The following is an 18371-nucleotide window of genomic DNA, read 5'->3' on the forward strand; positions in this document are numbered from 1 at the left end:
ACACCCATCACCAGACCCCTGATATGAACCTGTAAAATGGTAATTTATGCGATTGTCACAAACTATGTCTGGTCGGAGTTTTGAAGACGTTATCACCAAATGGACCATTGCTAGTGAAACCATTACTTTTTTCTCTTCTCCTCGCTCTCTTTTTTTTTGCCTTAAGTTTCCTTTTCCTTCGTTAGTGTGATGTTGGAGTTTCTTGGGCTTAAGAAACCTGCCTTTTGACGCCTTTTCACTCAAATGACTGCAAATTTCGTTAGGTTGGTCTTCAAAAAATCGGTTAGATGTTTTTTCAGAGAGATTGTCAATCTTTCCATGGGTATCCCGAATTGAACATGTACTATTTCCTTTCAAAAACGTGGTCACCATTCGTTTTCACTGACACCAGCATCATATGTTATTCTTGCTGTCTGTCGTGAGATTTTAGTACTCAGTTTTTCATTTGTGGAAAAAAACCTGTAAGAATATTCCAGAAAGTGTAAGAGAGCTATTTTTGCGAGGCGATGCGTCCTAACAATGTAGGTACAACCAATGTAGTGGCTGCGCAAACCAAACTGAATTGAAATTTCTATCGGCAGTACAGTTAGGAAGCAAATGTTACATAGTACAAAAGAAAAGCGATGGTTGTTATCTGCTAACTCGTAATTGTTTTTTAGATCCTGAAACAAGGTTCTGCACCAACAAGCTTCCTGGAGAGCTACATTAAGCAATATGTTGCCTGTAAATTGGAACCGAAAACTCCCGGATGTGAATTAATCTTGAATCCCATCAAAACGAATATGGAAAGCACTGCAGCTCTGATGCGGGCTTTCCCCATGCAGCCTTACCCACGAAGGCTCTATGTATAATTCAGTGGTAGTTAGTCATCGCTTAGTAATGTTATTTAGTTGGATAAAAAATTCGTGTTGCAAAATAAGACATGGTTACAGACTGTTAGATGCATAATTCGTCGCTGAAATGGTAGAACAACTTGGCCTTACTAACACGACTATACTTGGTCCTCTAGTTACTTATTTTTTTGCTCGCTGAAGGATAGATAGCTAGTCTTGAATACGTTTCCCCGCGATTATGTATATAACTAAACGCATGACATCGTGAATGACTGTGTATCTTATATTGAAAGTCATTTAGTTTCTTTCTCATGTACTGGTATTCTTGCTGTTCGTTTATGTAAACTGCGTTCACCTATCAATTCAGTTTGGTGAAAATATATGGCATTTCTTCTTTCATTTTAGGGAAACTGCCAGAATTTTATTATTATTATTATTATTGTTGTTGTTGTTAGTTCGCACCCTTTTCTGGTCTAACCGTCACCTTTTAATAGGTACCGTAAATGACCTAATAAACGCCCGAGGCGTGTCTAGTTTTACGGGTCCAAGCGAGGGCGTGTAATAGATAGGAGGCGTTTATTCTCATAACTGTAACAAGCTCAACAAACTAATATGCTCTAGGCGAAAATATCAGAGAGTTTTAAAAAGCCGAATATTCACTCCATCAATTGATACGTCTAGGCCGTCTAGAGATCAATATCACTTTTTCAAATCCCAACGTCGATGTCAGAATCCTCGCTCAGGATTATTGTGTGCCGATCGTTTGTCTATTCTTATACTTTGAACTTCACCATGAACAAGATGAACTACGAAGTGTCTTGTTAATCAAGCCAGAAACTGAATGAATTGAATCATTTTGCTTTTGGCCATTGGAGTTATTGTCATAGGGGGCGTCTATAATACATGGGGCGTTTATTAGAGAGGGGCGTCTAATACAATTTTAACAGCGTAGAGGGGGCGTTTATTAGAAAGTGGGCGTCTATTAGGTCATTTACGGTATCCATCACCTTTCTTATAATTCCTGCTGTTCCCAAGAAACAAGCTTCCGTCAAGTCCCGCTTTCTTTTGCTAACAGTTGCTGGGGCAGCAATGGCGATCGATAAAAGTAAAGCTTCCTCACAATTCCATAGACGCTTCAGCTCTCTTTTTAAGTCTTGGTACTTTTCGATTTCTTCTTAGTTATTATTATTATCACCTTATCATTATTATTATCACTATTATTATATGCCTCTCTCTGATGTTTTCTATTCCAATTTTTTGTCGTTTTGATTAGATTTGTATGAATTGTATAGTAAATTTAATTATATTATCACCTGGTCCACTTAACTTAGAACAGCCAGAGTTATTATAGTGGAATGGTTATGAAACCCGTTAGACTCCTCTGTTATATGTTTTTGCTACCTTTTTTGGACCTGACCGTGCACAAAGTTCAATAGCATTCCTATCATTTTGAACTTACTGACCAATAGAAACATTGCATTAATTTATCCAGTCACAATTTGTGAACAAAAAACAAAGGATTGTGCACAGTCAGGGAGCTTCCAACATGAAACTACAGCACCATTGTTTTCAACTTTGATGTTTACCGGCTTTGATAACCAGTCTCCTCTACTAACTATGGAACAGCTTAGCACAACGTTTATTAAAACAAAACTTTTTATTGATCACTATTCAAGTGCAAACGTAAAACCATCATTGTGCCTATTCCCCCAGTACCAATTTTGCTTCGTATTTTATTATCATGATAGTATAATGCTACCTGAAAGTATGAAAAGAAATGCGTTTTGCTGTGGAAAATTTTTTTAAAACAATGAGGCAGGTGAGGGTTTTCCACAATTTTTATAGACTGCAAGTCTGTAGTTCTATGGGGTCACTGTAATTCATCTTACGTTTGAGGGGAGGGGCAACCTTGCAAAATCCTCAGTTCCCAATCCTCGGTGAAGGGGGGGGGGGGGGGGGGAGGAGGGGAAAGGAAGGAGGTACTCCTGGGAATTCGTGGTAAGAATTGGGAATTCCTGGCCCGGTTCTCCAAATCCTGACTTTATTTCAGACCAAAAAAAGTCATTTTTGACACCCGTTTTCAGACCTGGCCCTTAAAATCCGACCTGGCCTCCAAGAAATTTAACGTCATCATTACTAAGATTAGAACGCCAACGAAAAAACATTTCTTAAAATTCATTTCGAATTCGCAGATTTCTCTTCATTTCTTTCCCATTTGGAAGAAACGATAAATACTTCCACACACTAACGTAAAAAAAAACTATACCATTTGGGGCGGCACATACCTTCATTTCTTATATGGGAGTAGCTCCCCCCAGGCCCCACTCTCTCAATTATGCAAGCTCTCTTATTGGACCAAGCTAAGCGTGGTTATGAATTGCAATTTTATTTTTGTGTTGGTAAGAGCATTTTCCAATATTAGCATTTCAATAGCTATATTTACTAGGTTTGTACTAGGTAGTACATAGCTATTTGTTCTACTCGAGGCAAGATATTTGTAAAAGTTTCGCTTGAAACCAGATTGGCAGTGTCTGATATTAATAAAGGAAGGGTGAAAAGTAGGATCCTGATCCGTTCAGTTTACTGCGTTAGTCAGCTTAATAGATCTAGAGTTTGCAAGGAGAAATTTAGGCCATGCGTGATATAACATATGTCGTAACCGCCTTCAAAATGAACCAGTATTTCGAGTCTGATTTACTTTACAACCAAACTCATGTTGAAAGGTGAAAAGAGTTCTTTATTATGTGTAAACTTCCATTAGAATCACAACTATTTATAGACAGTGGGCAAATGATAAAGTGAGAAAGGATACGAATACAAATTATGAATGATTAAAAAAAGGCTATTTAATCGAAGGTGTTGTCAATGGTTAGTGTGATAAGTGAAAAGGCAAGCAGTCGATTAAATGGATGATTATAACAAAATGGGAAATCAATGAATTTGTCACTCAATAAAATTTCCTGTTTTCGAGAAGAATTGAGACAAGGTAATTGAGAGATATATAATGCATGTTTGACTAGATATCCTTTAAAATGAAGAATAAACTAAGGTAACATACGATCTGACTTAAATCAGGGTGGACATAGTTGTATTATAAGCGTAAAGCTATCGCATTTGCACTTTGCAATTATTTCAAGTTAATTTTTATTCACCCCCCAAAAAATACAATAAAAAACCGGCAAAGTTGGCAAATACAGTACGTCTGCTGTACGACGAAGTTTCAGAGTGCGACCAACTTGAACTTGATTGCAAGGTTTCTGATAATGTGTGTAGTATAGATTTACCAACGGGGCGAGTGGTTTGCAGTAGGTGTTTATGTATAGGCAAAATTAAGTTAATGGATGCAGAGTATTTGTAAAACAAATTTTAAACCTGTCCAACTGGCCAGCTATGTCAGACATAAATTGAAAAGTGCTTTAATTACATGCTTTAAAGTGAGAGTTTCTTTAGTGCGTGGCCTTTCAACTCTCTTTTGTAATTCCATCATCTCTGTACTCTAAGTTCGCAAACAAGCCCGTTGGAGAGGAAATGATCTAACTTTAAGCATAATGCCTGTAGGCTTCAAAGTACTGGTACATTCCAGATTTCTTATCACTATCCTTGGGTGGAGCTCTCTTAGGAGGATTCAAAATATCGGAACACCCATCGTTGTCAGGTTTCTTCACGCACTGGACGTAATTCGCAATGTGATCTTTGAGGAAAGCAAGGGGTGACGATCCTTGTGATAGAACCTACAAAGAAGAGTGAAGTTAATTTTCTTAAGGATATGATTGTTGGCCGTTTTCTAGACAACCACAGGTTTAACTAAGCTTGTCGTGAATTTCTTCGTCAGGTATCAAAGGGTCTCGAAGTCGAATGAGTGTTTCATATAATTTTTGTCAGTTACCTGAAAGTGAAAATCTTTAAGGTTGAATTTGTCGCCCAAGTTGGTTTTTGTATAGTTTCTGGCTTCAAGAATTCCTAATCTTCCAACCATATAGGATGTAGACTGTCCTGGCCAACTTTGGTAGCGAGTCACCTATTATCATTAATATTAATAAAATATTAATAAGATAACACATTTTTTACCACACATGTTGTAGTCGCCATCATCATCATCACCAGCGTTTAAGCCAGTTGAAAAGTTGAGAACGTTGAAAAGCTAGGATTAATAATTGCCACATTATTCATCATCAAAATCATCCTTCTTACTGCATCACAATTTTGAATCCTTTTATGGACCTAGTTTAGTGCTCTTTACTGCCACGAGTCTCTGTTAGCCGGCCAGTGGTAGAGCATCTAAAATAGTAACTAGAAGGTCAAAGGTTCGACTCACGTTGGCATTACTGTCTTTTTTTTCTTCGGAACTGCCTCTGACTGAACAAAAATCTTTCTGAATCTTTCCGTTAAGCGGCGATTTTGTCACACTAATCTTTGGGGTTATGCTGAAAACTACCAGTCTTAACTTCAAAATCCTTCGGGGTTCACATTGACCGCCTTAAAAACGATAACGGAACTGGTGCCGTTGTTTCTGGATCGTTACTGCGGCCTGTCCCGATTGTGCTCGTAAATTGCTAGAAAGTTGCTTACTGGAATGCCAAAAAGTTGAGACCCTCTTAGCTAGTTTGGGCAATACGTTATCTGCTATCCTTGCCAGTAAATTAATTGCACCTCTTTCCTAGTGAAATCAGAATCGTCCCAAGCATGATCAACAAACATTTTGATGGCTTTATCTCTCTTCATTCCTGTGTAGTGCAGGCCTGTATCCACAATCATTCTTACTGATCGCCAGATCTAACAAATTAAAAGAATAAGTAACAAATACACCGAAATAAAATCTCATCATAAGAGGAGTCAGTGTAAGGCGCTGTGGAATTCTAACCCTCAAATCTGCAAGGATTTCGAGCCATAGTTAGCCTTAGCCACAAGTTGTTCAGCAACGTTTTGGCAATTTTTGCTATTTGACGGAAGCAACTTTCTGGCAACTTTTTCCATTTGGAGTAACTTTTGATTTTGGGGGAAACTTGATTAAATTTTAAGCAACTTATGGTAATTAAAAAGCCCTATAATACTGTTTAGGTCTTGTTATGTATGCATCAACGGCATCTGTCTTGTGAAAAATGGCAAAAATAGCTGTATTAATGAGCAATTTTTGAGCAACCTTTTAGAAAAGTCGAGCAGCGTTAGGCAACTTTTGAAGAATTTCTGATCGAGTTCGGATTTTGGAGCAACTTGTGGGCTGAGGCTAGCCATAATTAACTCTAAAGTACGAGATATCATGGAAAGGATAAGAAATTTAAATGGAGAAGCGGGGCTGGTCATGTGACGAGATGAACAGACAACCGACGGAAAACCCGCGTTATGTTCTGGACGCCCCGGGGACACAAGGAACCGAGGAAGACCAAGGACTAGATGGATAATTTCATTCATGAACGTAACTTTTCAACGTGTACATGTCCTGCTAAACGTGAACAAGTGTCGCTCAATCGGGAATGCCTACGTCCAATGACGCTCATTCAACGGCTGAAACTGAACTGAACTGAACTGAGACTCTAAAGCCCTAAGGTCCCTAAGTTAAAAAATCTGTGGCCGAAGGAGTTGCTGGGAAACAGATTCACGAAAAGTACACCCGCAGTTTCGACTCTTGTAACACTCACAGCGATCAAGTTTGACCGGAAGTAAAAAACCGTTAATCCTAGAAAAATAATGTGGTAATTGGTTGTCTATTTTAGTAAAATAAAGCCTGAGTAACGTCTAGTAACCTGGCCAGGTTGGTCTCCTTTAGGGGTTAAATTCTAACTTTCCAACGAGCGTTCCTGTCCCTTTACCCCTCGGAAGGAAAGTAAGCGTTAGCGCCCATTCCCAAAGAGTTGAATCACAGCCACGCACACTATTTCATTTGTTTTACGTGCGAAAGGAAAGCTAAGAGGATACTTTTGCACTAAGGCTTCTTAAAGTAAAGTGGATACGACACACATCAGTTCATACCTGCCACTTCAGCATTCCATATTTTTTCATTGGTCTGCCAACATAAACGTCCGTATCATCTGATATCAGTGGATTCTCGGCGTAAAGACCCCAGCCTTCCAGAAACGCGGTATAGTATGTTTTGGAGTCCAACCAAGCGATCACGCCACCGCATGTGTCCTTGAAATGTTCCCTGGTCCCTTGAATCTGTAATTTAACAGGTAAGCAATCCTGTTTTATAGCTGGAATTTTTCCCCGAAAGCGCACAATCTTATTGGTCACTTCGAGGTCACATAATATCTTATTAACAGGTAGGTGTCCAGATTTCTTGTACCTATGATAGTATTACAGTAGCGTTATTCTTCTCGGAAAAATATGGACATAAGTTTGATCTTCATCTCACCAGCTGAGTTCGCCTAGAGAACAAGACGCAAGACAAAACACAAGACGCACTACGTATCCCTGTCCCCTACCTCGCTGTTGTCAGTTCGCGCCCTAGCCTCCCACGCAGACCTTCTTAGGGGTTCGTCACGCCTTCCTCCCTTGTCGCGTGTCAGTTGTCGCGCGAGTCTTAAACCGGCCGACAAACGACGGTTCAATCTGTGTTCGGAGGGCTTTACTGACGGCGTAGCGTTTGATTTAGTAGACCCGACACAATATGAGGTAAGTAAATGATCTTTGAATATAATGGGGAAGAATTTAAGGTGATTTGCAACGGGATTTATCGACCTCCGCGCAACGTAGAGCTTGGATTTCTTTCCTGCACCGGTAATATTTATTCGAGATGTTTTCATGGTATTTACTTTACCTAGAAAAACAAAACCGCATTAATTCACAAAAATACTTTGTGGAAGCTCGAGAAACCTTCAAGCAAGAAAATGACACACTATTTTACTTCGAATTCCCCATCATTTGTGAAATCTTAATAAATCTGTGGCACGCCGATTACCCTTATTAATATGCAGAACATAAACCCAGCCTAATTTTGCCTTCACTACTCTCGAGGATTTGTAAACGTGTGTTTCCTGTGCTTTCATTTATTATGAATTGATGAAATATCAAATTTTCTCCACTTTTAAAAGCAACAGTAATGCATGCGCATCACCCCATGCTAAAGTAACTCCAATATCGCCGATCTGACTTCAAAGAATTAACTGAAATATGAAAGTTCAATGACCTTGGAATCTTGAAATGTTACTATTTTACTAAGGCTTCTCGTACTGGCAAATGATCTTCACTTTCGCTGCACTCGATCTCGCGCCAGTTTAACCTTCTGACACCTTGAGGGTATTAACCTGCGTAGCTGGTTTTGTTTGCCGAGTGCACAAGTGAGCGCCTTTGACGCTTGTTCGCGCTCTTCGCCTCTCATTTGCCTGCGCGCCAAATTTTGTCTCGTCACGCAACGCTCCTCCCGAATAGAAATTTAGATTCATTCTTGATACCAGCAGGTCTGAAAAAAAGAAAGTGGCCGGCTCAAAGTGGATATCAGCGTGCACATTAGGCAAGTTTTCTGGCAAGCTATGTTGGTTTCGGCTAAAATAGCTTATGGCTTTTGTAGATGAGGTCTTAACGAAGACGGACTTATACTAATAGTATGTCCTAAATGGGTTGTCAGTGAAACGCGCAGGATCCAATGCTGTTTGCCAAAATGACGTACCTTCTACTTGATTACCTGAATATGGTGTCCCGGTCGTGCCTCGTGGGAATTGATACTCCATTCGGAAAACTTGGGACCCAACCTGTCTAGCCAAAACGGAATATTGTAATGCGCAGGCTCCAAACACATGGGATCACTTCCATCATAGCTTTGTATACCACTTGAAGGGTTCAGGTCAGGGCGTAATTCAACTGGACAGTTAGGAGTCGAATGCTTGTCTCCATTAAAGTAGAACATGTCGACTATCTTTGGGTACAGCATACTCATTACCTGAACAATGTTTTTCAAAAAAGACAAGACATAGTTAGTGCTAACCATGATCAAATCAAAATGACAATGTCGCATAATGTGCGCTATAGGTTAAGTTCGTTTTATGACGCTGGTTCTTGTTAAATGTCAACGAAATCTATTCAAAATGTTATTGCAGTATATATGTGTTGTTTCGTAAGAGAATATGACAAATGTCCTATAGTTGCTTCTACCAATTCCGGAAGTGACGTCATCAGACTAATTACCTGAGACCGTGGAGCGAACCCTAGGGGCCTGCGATCATGCCCTCCATCATCTCTATTTGTCTCTCTCTCTCGTGCGCGCGCGGGCTCCGCCCCCCTCTATCTCTCGCGTTAAAAAAAAAACGTCGGACAATTCTTAAATAGAATTTTCGCGGAGCAGACGTGTCCAAAAGAGGAAAAGTTTCGTTATACAATGGAAGGATAACAAAAACGTACACCCCTCAGGGTTTGCAAGCAAATGATAACGACCAAGAGTGGCCTGCTCCCATTATGGTTCTTGTTAGTCAGTCACACGGTGTTAAAATGTAAAGGGGAATGGTGAAACAAATAGTTCGCTTACGGTCTGTTTGCTTGTTTTAATATTCTTTAACTTACCATTCTAGCCTCATTGAACCAGCTCTCTAGAACTTTCCATCGCTGAGGACAATTTATTTTGGCCTTTTCAATAGTATTACATTTTTCATGTGCGTCTTCGTCAGATTCGTTTGCAGGGAAAGCCTCAGCATTAAAAAAGTTACTGGAATCATTGAGCGTTCTTTTGAAGGCTTCAATAGCTTGGCTTTCGTTTCGTATTCCAGTAGCGCTTTTAGCTGCTTCTATGGCCTGAATGTGACGAACAAGAGGGCAATTACAAGAAAAAGAAAGAAAGAAAACCAAAAAATAAATAAATAACAAAACAAACAAAAAAGTGTCAGTATTTAAGGTCAAGAAAAGTGAAATATAAGTTTTTTAATTCAAGTTGTTTATCATCTCTACATTTTTACAGAAGCATAAAACCGTGATTCTGACTGATCGTGACGCTTTTGTGATACGACTTTGAATGGCTTGGAACAATATGTTTCTGGAGCTTGCGGTTAAGCTGCGGTAAAACGAGTAACAAAAACGCTAAACTTGGCGACTGCGTTCAACCCTGGACATAAGTGGAAAAGCGACTTTGCGAGTTTTGCGACCCACGTTCAAACCTGTCGGTTGTTGCAAGTTGCGTGAATTACGCGGAGTCACGCCATACACGGGAACTGCGTCATTTGCCGCAAAACAATTCTGCCTTGGACCGGTAAAACGCGCAATGTGTACAGATTTTGTTGCAAAAAGTAGAACTACTCTCTACTACTCCCCGAGTTCCAAACTTTACCCTTTTATATACCGTCTTTCTATAGAAAAGGTATTCATACATACTTACTAACACTGCTTTCCTCTTCTAAACCCCTAGAAAAACTCGTAAAATCACGACCTTTGTATGTGAATAAAGGTACCACTTTTGGGCGAAGCGTTACCTTATGGGCCATTATAGAAAGCACCCTTCCCCCCGGAGGAAAACAGAACAAAACTCTTAGAGTTTTGGCCTCCAGAAAGACACACTGCACCTAACCTCCTTTTGTATACTATGAAGACATTGCGAAAAGCACGATTTCTTTACTGTGTTGACCCTGCAATTTTTTAAAATTATTTCGTTTTCTAGCTCTCTCGGCATTTTCACCGTTGGCGACATTTGAACACATCGAGGAGACCTTGGAGAAAGGTGCTAAACTTTTGTTGTGATGATTCAGCAAGCCTAACGGGGAACTGTGTACCTATACCTCATAGCTTCCACTTAAAGGCATATTCTTTTTTGTAGGAAATTAACGCTCCAGTGATTAAGGCATCAGAAATTAACGGAACTTAAATTAACGCGAATTTAAGAGAAAACAACTTTCGAATAAAGGAAATTAACGCGAAGGAGAGGGTGGCATTTCAAAACTTGTTGAAACATCAGAACAAAGTTAAACAAGATCCGGCTTTCCCTCTCTGCTGTTTGTCCAAGTGGTCCTCGCAAGAATTGTTCGCACGTCTAATCCGATATGGAAACTTTTTTGCGTGGTACTTTTCCTAAACAAAAGAAGGGGATCAAGCGAAGAAAACTGGCCACTTAAAGGGTTCTTCACAGTTTCACTGATACTGGCGCAACTCCCCCCTGTTAAATATTCCTCTATTTTACTAACCAGCGGATAAAGCTTCTTCAATTGTTTATATCCCAATTTGTGAACATCATCCGGTGTCATCTCATTAGTAGTAAAATATGGTAATATCCACGAGTACGCCTGTTTACCGCTCAACTTCTTGTTAGGAGCTAAGGAAAGAAATTTGTTTGTGGGCCAAGATGTGTTTTCGCTGCCATTATACCAAACATTGTCCAGTGGCAGATTGGCCAGTCCGCTGGATATATTGCTTGGGACGCAGTAGAAGATATGTTCGTACTCTAGATACCTGCGATAAAAGCGTTTAGTAAAGTAACATTACTGGTCAAGTATGTATATGGAATGAATAAATAAATTAATTAATTAATAGATAAACAAACAACCAAGTAAATAGATTGATTAAGTGATAGAATAGGCAGGCAAACGCCTCGGGCAGCTTTTCTTGATATTTTTTGGGGTTTGCTCCACATTCAGAGGCAAGTTTTGAGCAATGACATGTACAAATACACATCATACACAACACATACAATATCTGAAGAGTTGATTGTACTACAACGGTTTTCTTAACGAGTGGAAGACCTGTAGCAGATCTGGTGACGACCATTTCCGCTTTTTTTCGTAGATTTTTACCTCAGCAGTGTCGACATCGGCTGGCCCATATATTGCACAAGGTATTCATCAAAAGATTGCTTCACAGATTTACCATGTTTGCCCTTCCATGTAGTATTCATTTCCTCCGTGATGCCAGAAAAATAATTGTCATCGAGGACGCTTCGCACGTACGTTTCCTCCAAGACACCTGTAAGTAGGGATTTTCATGTTATTATTTTTTTTAATGGCCGGTAGCTGATAATTGTCTGTTGAAATATGGGTTCAAAATATTGGCACCTGTTTGATGCCAAGGCATGCTAAGAGTAGACAGCGACAGAAGTAGGCAAAACAGTTAATATACGAGTCCATGAGTAATGAAGAGCATCAACGTATAACCGTGATGACTGTACGTTGATCAGCGGGAAGGCCCAACAGTGACATGCGCGAGATGTGCCATGGGCCTCGGGGGTACTTCCAAGTGAAGGGGACGGGGATGCTCATGTGAATGCCCTTAACCTTTAAACGTACATGTAAACTCATACCCCACCGTGGCACAAAGGATTGGGAGAGGGGGTGCTTTGAACGCAGCCTAGCGTTTCCGCTATCCCTAATGGTTAGCTTCCTGGTAAAATTGAAAAAAAAATAAAAAGAAAAAAAAATGAAAAACGCAGGAAGTGGCATCTACCCCTCCCCTTTTACGTACGAGGGTTAAATGTGGGTGTAGTCCAGGCTTAGTTTGACCCTAAAAATTAGCCTGTGCCAGGCTCTCAAAAATTTAGCCTGCGCCAGGCTCTCAGATAGTATAGTGCGGACGTATTAAAACCAGAAAAGCGAAAATAAGACGCACGCGACTTGGGAAAGGGGGTGGTGGCGGCGAGAAAAATGGCTCTCCCCAGCCCCCGCGCGTTTTTTACTGAACGACTTTTTTGATCACTATCTCGGAGCCTGGAACAGGCTACTAAAAATGTACCAAAACAGAACTAAAACAGAAGAACAAATAATTGCGCTAAAGATGTTGAAATTGACAGCTGTCTTGAACTCAATGTGACAGGTGCCAGTGCATGGTTTGTGTACTTGTTTGGTCAAAACTGTTGGTTTACCGTCTACCCTAAGTGAGACCAAAATCTGCCATTTACATCATTGGATGAGCAGGTCCCCTTCGTATAGGAGACCCTCGGGTATGAATGAGAGTAGTCGGGGTTTAGTTTTGTCTAGTCGAAATATTGGGCAAATAAATTTGTAACCCTTAGCTGACTGATCAGCCTTGCCTTCAATTTTAAGTGTTATTTTATACTGCTGATCTACGACAAGATCCGGCTTTCCCTCGCTGCTGTTTGTCCGAGTGGTCCTTGCAAGAATTGTTCGCTAATTTAGCTCTTTTAACAATAGAACAGGTCTAAGTCAAGTCTGTTGTTTCATACGGCTTCATACCTTGAAGCAATGAAATATTGCGAGTTTCGTGCGCGACTTAATAGAATTAATAAAATTCATGCTTAGCCCCGTGGCTGAGGGGTATAAAACAAAGAACATCTCATTAAGATTCAGGGGTTAATTATTCATTCCATTTGTTTTATTTCTCTCAGTCTGGGACCCAGGTATGAATTTGATTATTCAACGGTGGGCTTATAGGAAGCAAAAAGCTGCAACCAAGGAACTACTGTTGCACTTTTTATTCATTTGAGCTCAAACTTTGCAGGATGGTAGAACTTTGTATTCCAAAAAGTCCTACTATTTTTGTTTTTCTATTTAAACGATTTTTTGCGGTAAAATAACGTCTCAAGATTGACAGCAAAATTAAAATTCACGATTTGGCAAAACAAATAAATAATTTTCAAAAAGCACGACGCGTCTTTATTTGCTATGCCATTTGAGAAATTACTTGTGAAGTAATGTTTAATAAACGAACAGGAGGGTTTTATCGGGGTATAAAGCCACGAGGCGAAGCCGAGATTTGGCAAAACAAATAAATAATTTTCAAAAAGCACGACGCGTCCTTAGTTTTAAAAAACACGACGCGTCCTTATTCGCTATGCCATTTGAGAAATTACTTGTGAAGTTAAATGTTTAATAAACGAACAGGAGGGTTTTATCGGGGTATAAAGCCACGAGGCTTCGCCTCGTGGCAGTTTATTGAACGACCGTTCAAAAACATTCCTGGAATAGCGTGTTTCAATGGAGTTGATAACAATGACGCTTTTGTGAACGTTGGAAATTAGCATGCGACAAAAACATTACGTATGAACTTATTATGTAAGAAAATCATATCTCACACGTGTTTACAAATTTTCGAGTCTACGAGCGACACTAACCGAAGTGTTAGTGTCTTGCTTCAGAGCTTTTCGGAAGCCTAAAAATGCCGAGGAAGAGAGGAAGTCAATTGAGAATGGTACCCCAATAACAACTACTTCACTGAAAAAGTATTCTGTGAAAAAATTTTTCTGGAATGGCCATATGGTACGTAAACAAAAATCCAGTACTCGAGCCTTGCGTATTCACAACTGGCAAGTCTTGTGTGCAGGGCTTGGATATGCTATGGCCAATCACTGAACTTTTGGCTGATTAAATTGGTGAAAGAATAAAGTTTAATTTTTTGCAATGTGTTATTTTGAGAGAACGCACCATTTGTTGTGTCAGTTGCTGTGCTGATAATTAATATTCATAGGTCACGTGCAATGAAATAAAATGTCATCCTTATTAGTATTGTTTATATAAGGAATACTAATGAGGGTGAAATTTTTAAAGTTTGACAGTGTTTTACCGGGGTTTAAAAAACGAGCACGTGATGGATTTTAGCGGACGTGATAGGTCGCTGAGCTCATGAATTATTAATGAGCTTTTGAATGACAAAATCACAGCATCGTGTCAAACAAATGTATCTCGTAAGTCTTATATCCAACGCTACAAACAAGAAAAATGAACTTAGGCTGGCAAGTTTACAAAAACCATAATTGCAATCCGTTTCAATCTTCCTCAAGTTTGTCCATCCGCGCCTCCTTTTGTATTTCGTGTGTTATTTACCACTGTTTAAATTTTGATAAATTTCGTGACTCAACTCCTTTAAGTTGTACTTCAGAGGGATTTAGCCGCAGACAATACTGGCTATGTTACTTCACAATTTCCTTCATATAATTATTGGTTGTGCGGAAAGCTGACTCAATGTTCTGTGTGCCAAATTTCTAAAAGTCGGGCCTTGTTCACTTTCTGGTATGGTAAAGGGAGAGCGATCAGTGTTTAAAGAGTTTCCAAAATAGACCGAAGAATGTAAATGTCGCAATTAAAGCTGCAATTGTCTCAATTCCGTTGCTAAAACGCGCTCACGGTTTTTAAGTTTCCGCGGTTTGCAATTACAGTCAAAAAAATATTGACAAAAGGGATATCCGCGCCAACTCAGCGGTAAATTCCCTTTTCCTGTTTTAAAAAGGTTCACCGTAAATAGATCTGGTTGGAACTTAAAAATAAAACGAAAGGATGATTTCATTTATTAATAAAGTTGGAAGTTTAACTTCCAACGGCTTAAGTCAATAAGTTAGTTTCCCGCACGTTAATTGATTTGATAGCAAAAGAGCGCTTTGCACATTTAGGCCGGGAGGGATTAGAACCCACGAAATACAAACGAAAAATTACTCAAGATAGTTCATTTCTTTTACTTGTAAATTCAGTCTCTCGAAATAGATGGATTGAGATTCCATTTAAGAAGTCAGGAAGGATGTTAATGATCATTATTAGTTTAATTATACGTCCCAATTAAAACAAAGCTAAGCAACGGAACTATTTTTTTTTGTTAAATATTTACTCTTGTCAGTTTGTTGATAGAGTGTAAATTTCTTCGCTGCCATCACAATTTTGTTTGAACACTGACTTACAAATGTTAGAAATTGACTCTGAATTCTGCCCATGATCTTCACCTGGAAGTATTGTTCACAGCGAACAGGTGCTTATGCGTGTCCCATATCCCTTAACTGACTGGTGCTATTTGTTTTTTATTAAAAAGTAAGGATTTACTGCTAAGTTACTAAATAACGATTTTTGGGTGTAATGATTCAAAGGGAAATATTGAAATGTAATTTAAGGCAAAAATCAAGGGATGAGGTTTGGTCTGGTTCTTGGTTCGCCTCTTCCTCACCTCGGTTTGGGGGGGGGGAGGGGCACTTGGGTATTTTTTGGGTGGGTATGTGCCGCGCGCCGCCCGGGACTCCAAATTGGCACCCCGTTCTAAAAAAAATTTCCCCTAACACTGATATCCAGTTTTAGAAATGGGCCATTTTTTTAAACCCCGATCTAGAGTTCGCCCTAAAACTGATACCCCTTTCTAGAAATGGGCTAATTTTTTTATACTCCGTTCTAGGGTGCAACAAGAGTACAACGGTTTGCTTATTAACGCATTGAACCGTATTTTTAAAAGCAATCTGTCCTTGAATAATTTCAAATGGCTGCTTACAAAAGTGGAGCTTTCGTGCGTTCGAAATATTATACCCCGTTCTAGAAAACGCCTCTGAAATGGATACCCCGTTCTAAATCAGGAGCTTCAAAATCACGACCCCTTTGGGCGGCACATACCCGTATAGGTAATGTGTGGGAGTACCCCCCCCCCCACCCCCCGGGTTCCTCACTCGGTTGTGATGCGTATTGGTAATATTGGCCACTCGACACGCCTCACTTCATTTTCCGGATTTTTTTAATTGTAATTTTTAACCTAGTAGATTGTTGAAGAGTGAAAAAAACGTACAAATTTCACAGACCATCTGTGAAAAATGTTCCATATCAGGACCCGGCTCCTGTCCATATCATTTTAAAACCGATCAGGCTCTAGAGTCACGCCATTGCGCCTGTATAAATTCCGCTTGTATTGGTCGTTGTTGCGAATGAGTAATAAATCCAACTCCTTGGAAAGTGATCTCCTGTATGGTCATAAACTGTATTATAATGTCAGGGAGTTAAAGAAAGTGGTCATACGGGATCAATAGTGAATTGTACAAACAACTTCGGAACTATAAACATTAGTTAATGACTACGGGGAAATGAATTTCACAAGTAAACGTTTTGTAATAAGGGCTGGTCAATTCATTGATTGAACCAGAAACTTACCTGTTTCGTTACGTGAGGCGATGTTGAGATATTTCCTTTTCAAGGCATTCCGTCCAGAAACGCAAGCTTCTTCGCTATAAACCATCCCGTGTAATTTTCCCATCTTAACGTTTTCCATATACCTCAAAATTCCATCCTTATGAGTTTTTAACTTTCTCTCTATCTCGTCGATGTCTTCCAGCGTTTTAGGCTTGAGGTTTTTGAGCATCTCTTGCAAATGCTTTCCGACATCGCAGATCGGTTGTTTGCAATAGAAAGTTGGTCCCATCATCCAGTCCCCGGCGTAATAGTTCATATCAAATGGCTGTCCGAACACCGTCTTCAGATAGTGCTTGAGCTGCGTTAACGCTTTTCTTTCTCTTGGCTTTAGCTTCTCATACTCCACTTTGATTTCATTGACTTCTTTAAATAGTCCCCAAGCTGCGTCCGTGACTTTTTTGATGTATTCTGGTGTTGGGTTGTAAGCGTTGTACTTGTTCTTGATGTCATCTCGAGTTGCATCAGGATCATTCGTCAACTGGAAAGGGTGATTCTCGTAATAACTCCTCTTTGCCTTCAAGATGATTCCAGTCAGGTTGATCCGCTTTGCTTCCGCCGAATAATCACAAAACGATGTTTGCTGCTCGCTAGACTGACCTCCTCCAGGAGCTTGGTTTTTGCTCTTTCCATCACAATCCTTCTTTTTTGCAGCCAGCGCGATTAGAACAATTCCTACAATGAAAACGATTATCGCAATGGCAGCGATCAAGTACAAAAGAATTCTTCCAGTCGACTTCTGCTTGAACTTCAACTTCTCGTCACCCACCATCTTGGTGTCCTCCCTCGGTTCTCCTGTCATCGATAGAAATATCTGAATCACGCAATTTAAGTATTGATTACTTGTTAAGTAAACAGACGTGAGCGGTTATTTGCCTTCGTTCAAATGTGCCTACACCTGTCCAATTTACCATATTTTTACACTGCCCATAATACACCTTGTTCCCACCTGTCATAGAATGCTTAATTACCAATAGGTATTTCTTTTAGGTAGATTTCTTTTGTTTAAGCCCTTTTACCGTAGGACGCGATTGCGGAACTTATATTGCTGTAGTTTGTAATTTTGTTATTCATTGCATGACTAATTCTGTAAAATATTCATTTCTAATCTGGATCAATTGTAAATTAGTACGTGCCCTAAAGGCCATATTAAACGGAAGCCGTTCTAACTGTTAATTAATTACTAGACTTTTTACAATAGCTCTTATTTGCTCGACACCTTGCGTTTGCATAGGATTTTGAAGTCGTAGGTTTTAAGAAGGAGTAATAACCTTGCTGCAAACTTGTACGGAGTGTGTGTTTTTAATTGTGTGTGTAAGAGAGAAACTTTAAAAACAGCACAGCCACTACTGAAGTCTTCAGCAGAAGCGACCCTGAGATTCACTCCAAAGAGTCATTTGTCGGGGGAAGCAAGTTGTGCTGCAAAAGGTTGACAGAACGGGAGTACGGAACGCCAATACGGGAAAGTACTTTTTGGTGACCATAAATAATTTCACCAATAGCGGCTGCAGAAACCTGGACAACGTGAACGATCATTTGCTCGCGTTCAAATGAACCTTCAGTCTTGTTGACTTACACCCAATTTACCATTTTTTTACATTGCCCATGCATAATTTGCCTTGTTTCCGAGGGCCCACTAAAATTTCTATAAGGCGCCGTCCACACCAATCCGGATATGTTTGAAACCGCAGATATTTTTTACACGAATATGTCGCAGATGAATGACCGGATTTAAAGGTTTCGTGTGGACAGGGCC

General features: G+C 39.8%; 2 protein-coding genes across 2 annotated transcripts in view; one reads left to right on the plus strand and one right to left on the minus strand.

Moving 5' to 3' along the window:
• LOC140937781 (uncharacterized) overlaps positions 1-1081 on the plus strand; it is a 9150-nt gene extending 8069 nt beyond the window's left edge. Inside the window, exon 9 of the mRNA XM_073387353.1 lies at positions 660-1081. Coding sequence (XP_073243454.1) covers positions 660-851 — 192 coding nt within the window. The 3' untranslated portion in view covers positions 852-1081. The remainder of the gene's footprint in view (positions 1-659) is intronic.
• Positions 1082-3549: 2468 nt separating this feature from the next.
• Positions 3550-17566, minus strand: LOC140937104 (uncharacterized). Its single transcript, XM_073386633.1, has 9 exons — positions 16580-17566; positions 11534-11702; positions 10928-11192; positions 9324-9551; positions 8452-8706; positions 6801-6986; positions 5484-5606; positions 4720-4851; positions 3550-4564 (listed from the first exon to the last, which is right to left on the minus strand). The coding sequence occupies exons 1-9, from the start codon at positions 17415-17417 to the stop codon at positions 4373-4375; spliced, it is 2388 nt and encodes a 795-aa protein (XP_073242734.1). The 5' UTR covers positions 17418-17566; the 3' UTR covers positions 3550-4372.
• Between the last annotated feature and the right edge of the window lie 805 nt (positions 17567-18371).

Source organism: Porites lutea, chromosome 5 (assembly GCF_958299795.1).
Source record: "Porites lutea chromosome 5, jaPorLute2.1, whole genome shotgun sequence".
NCBI classification, from domain to species: Eukaryota; Metazoa; Cnidaria; class Anthozoa; order Scleractinia; family Poritidae; genus Porites; species Porites lutea.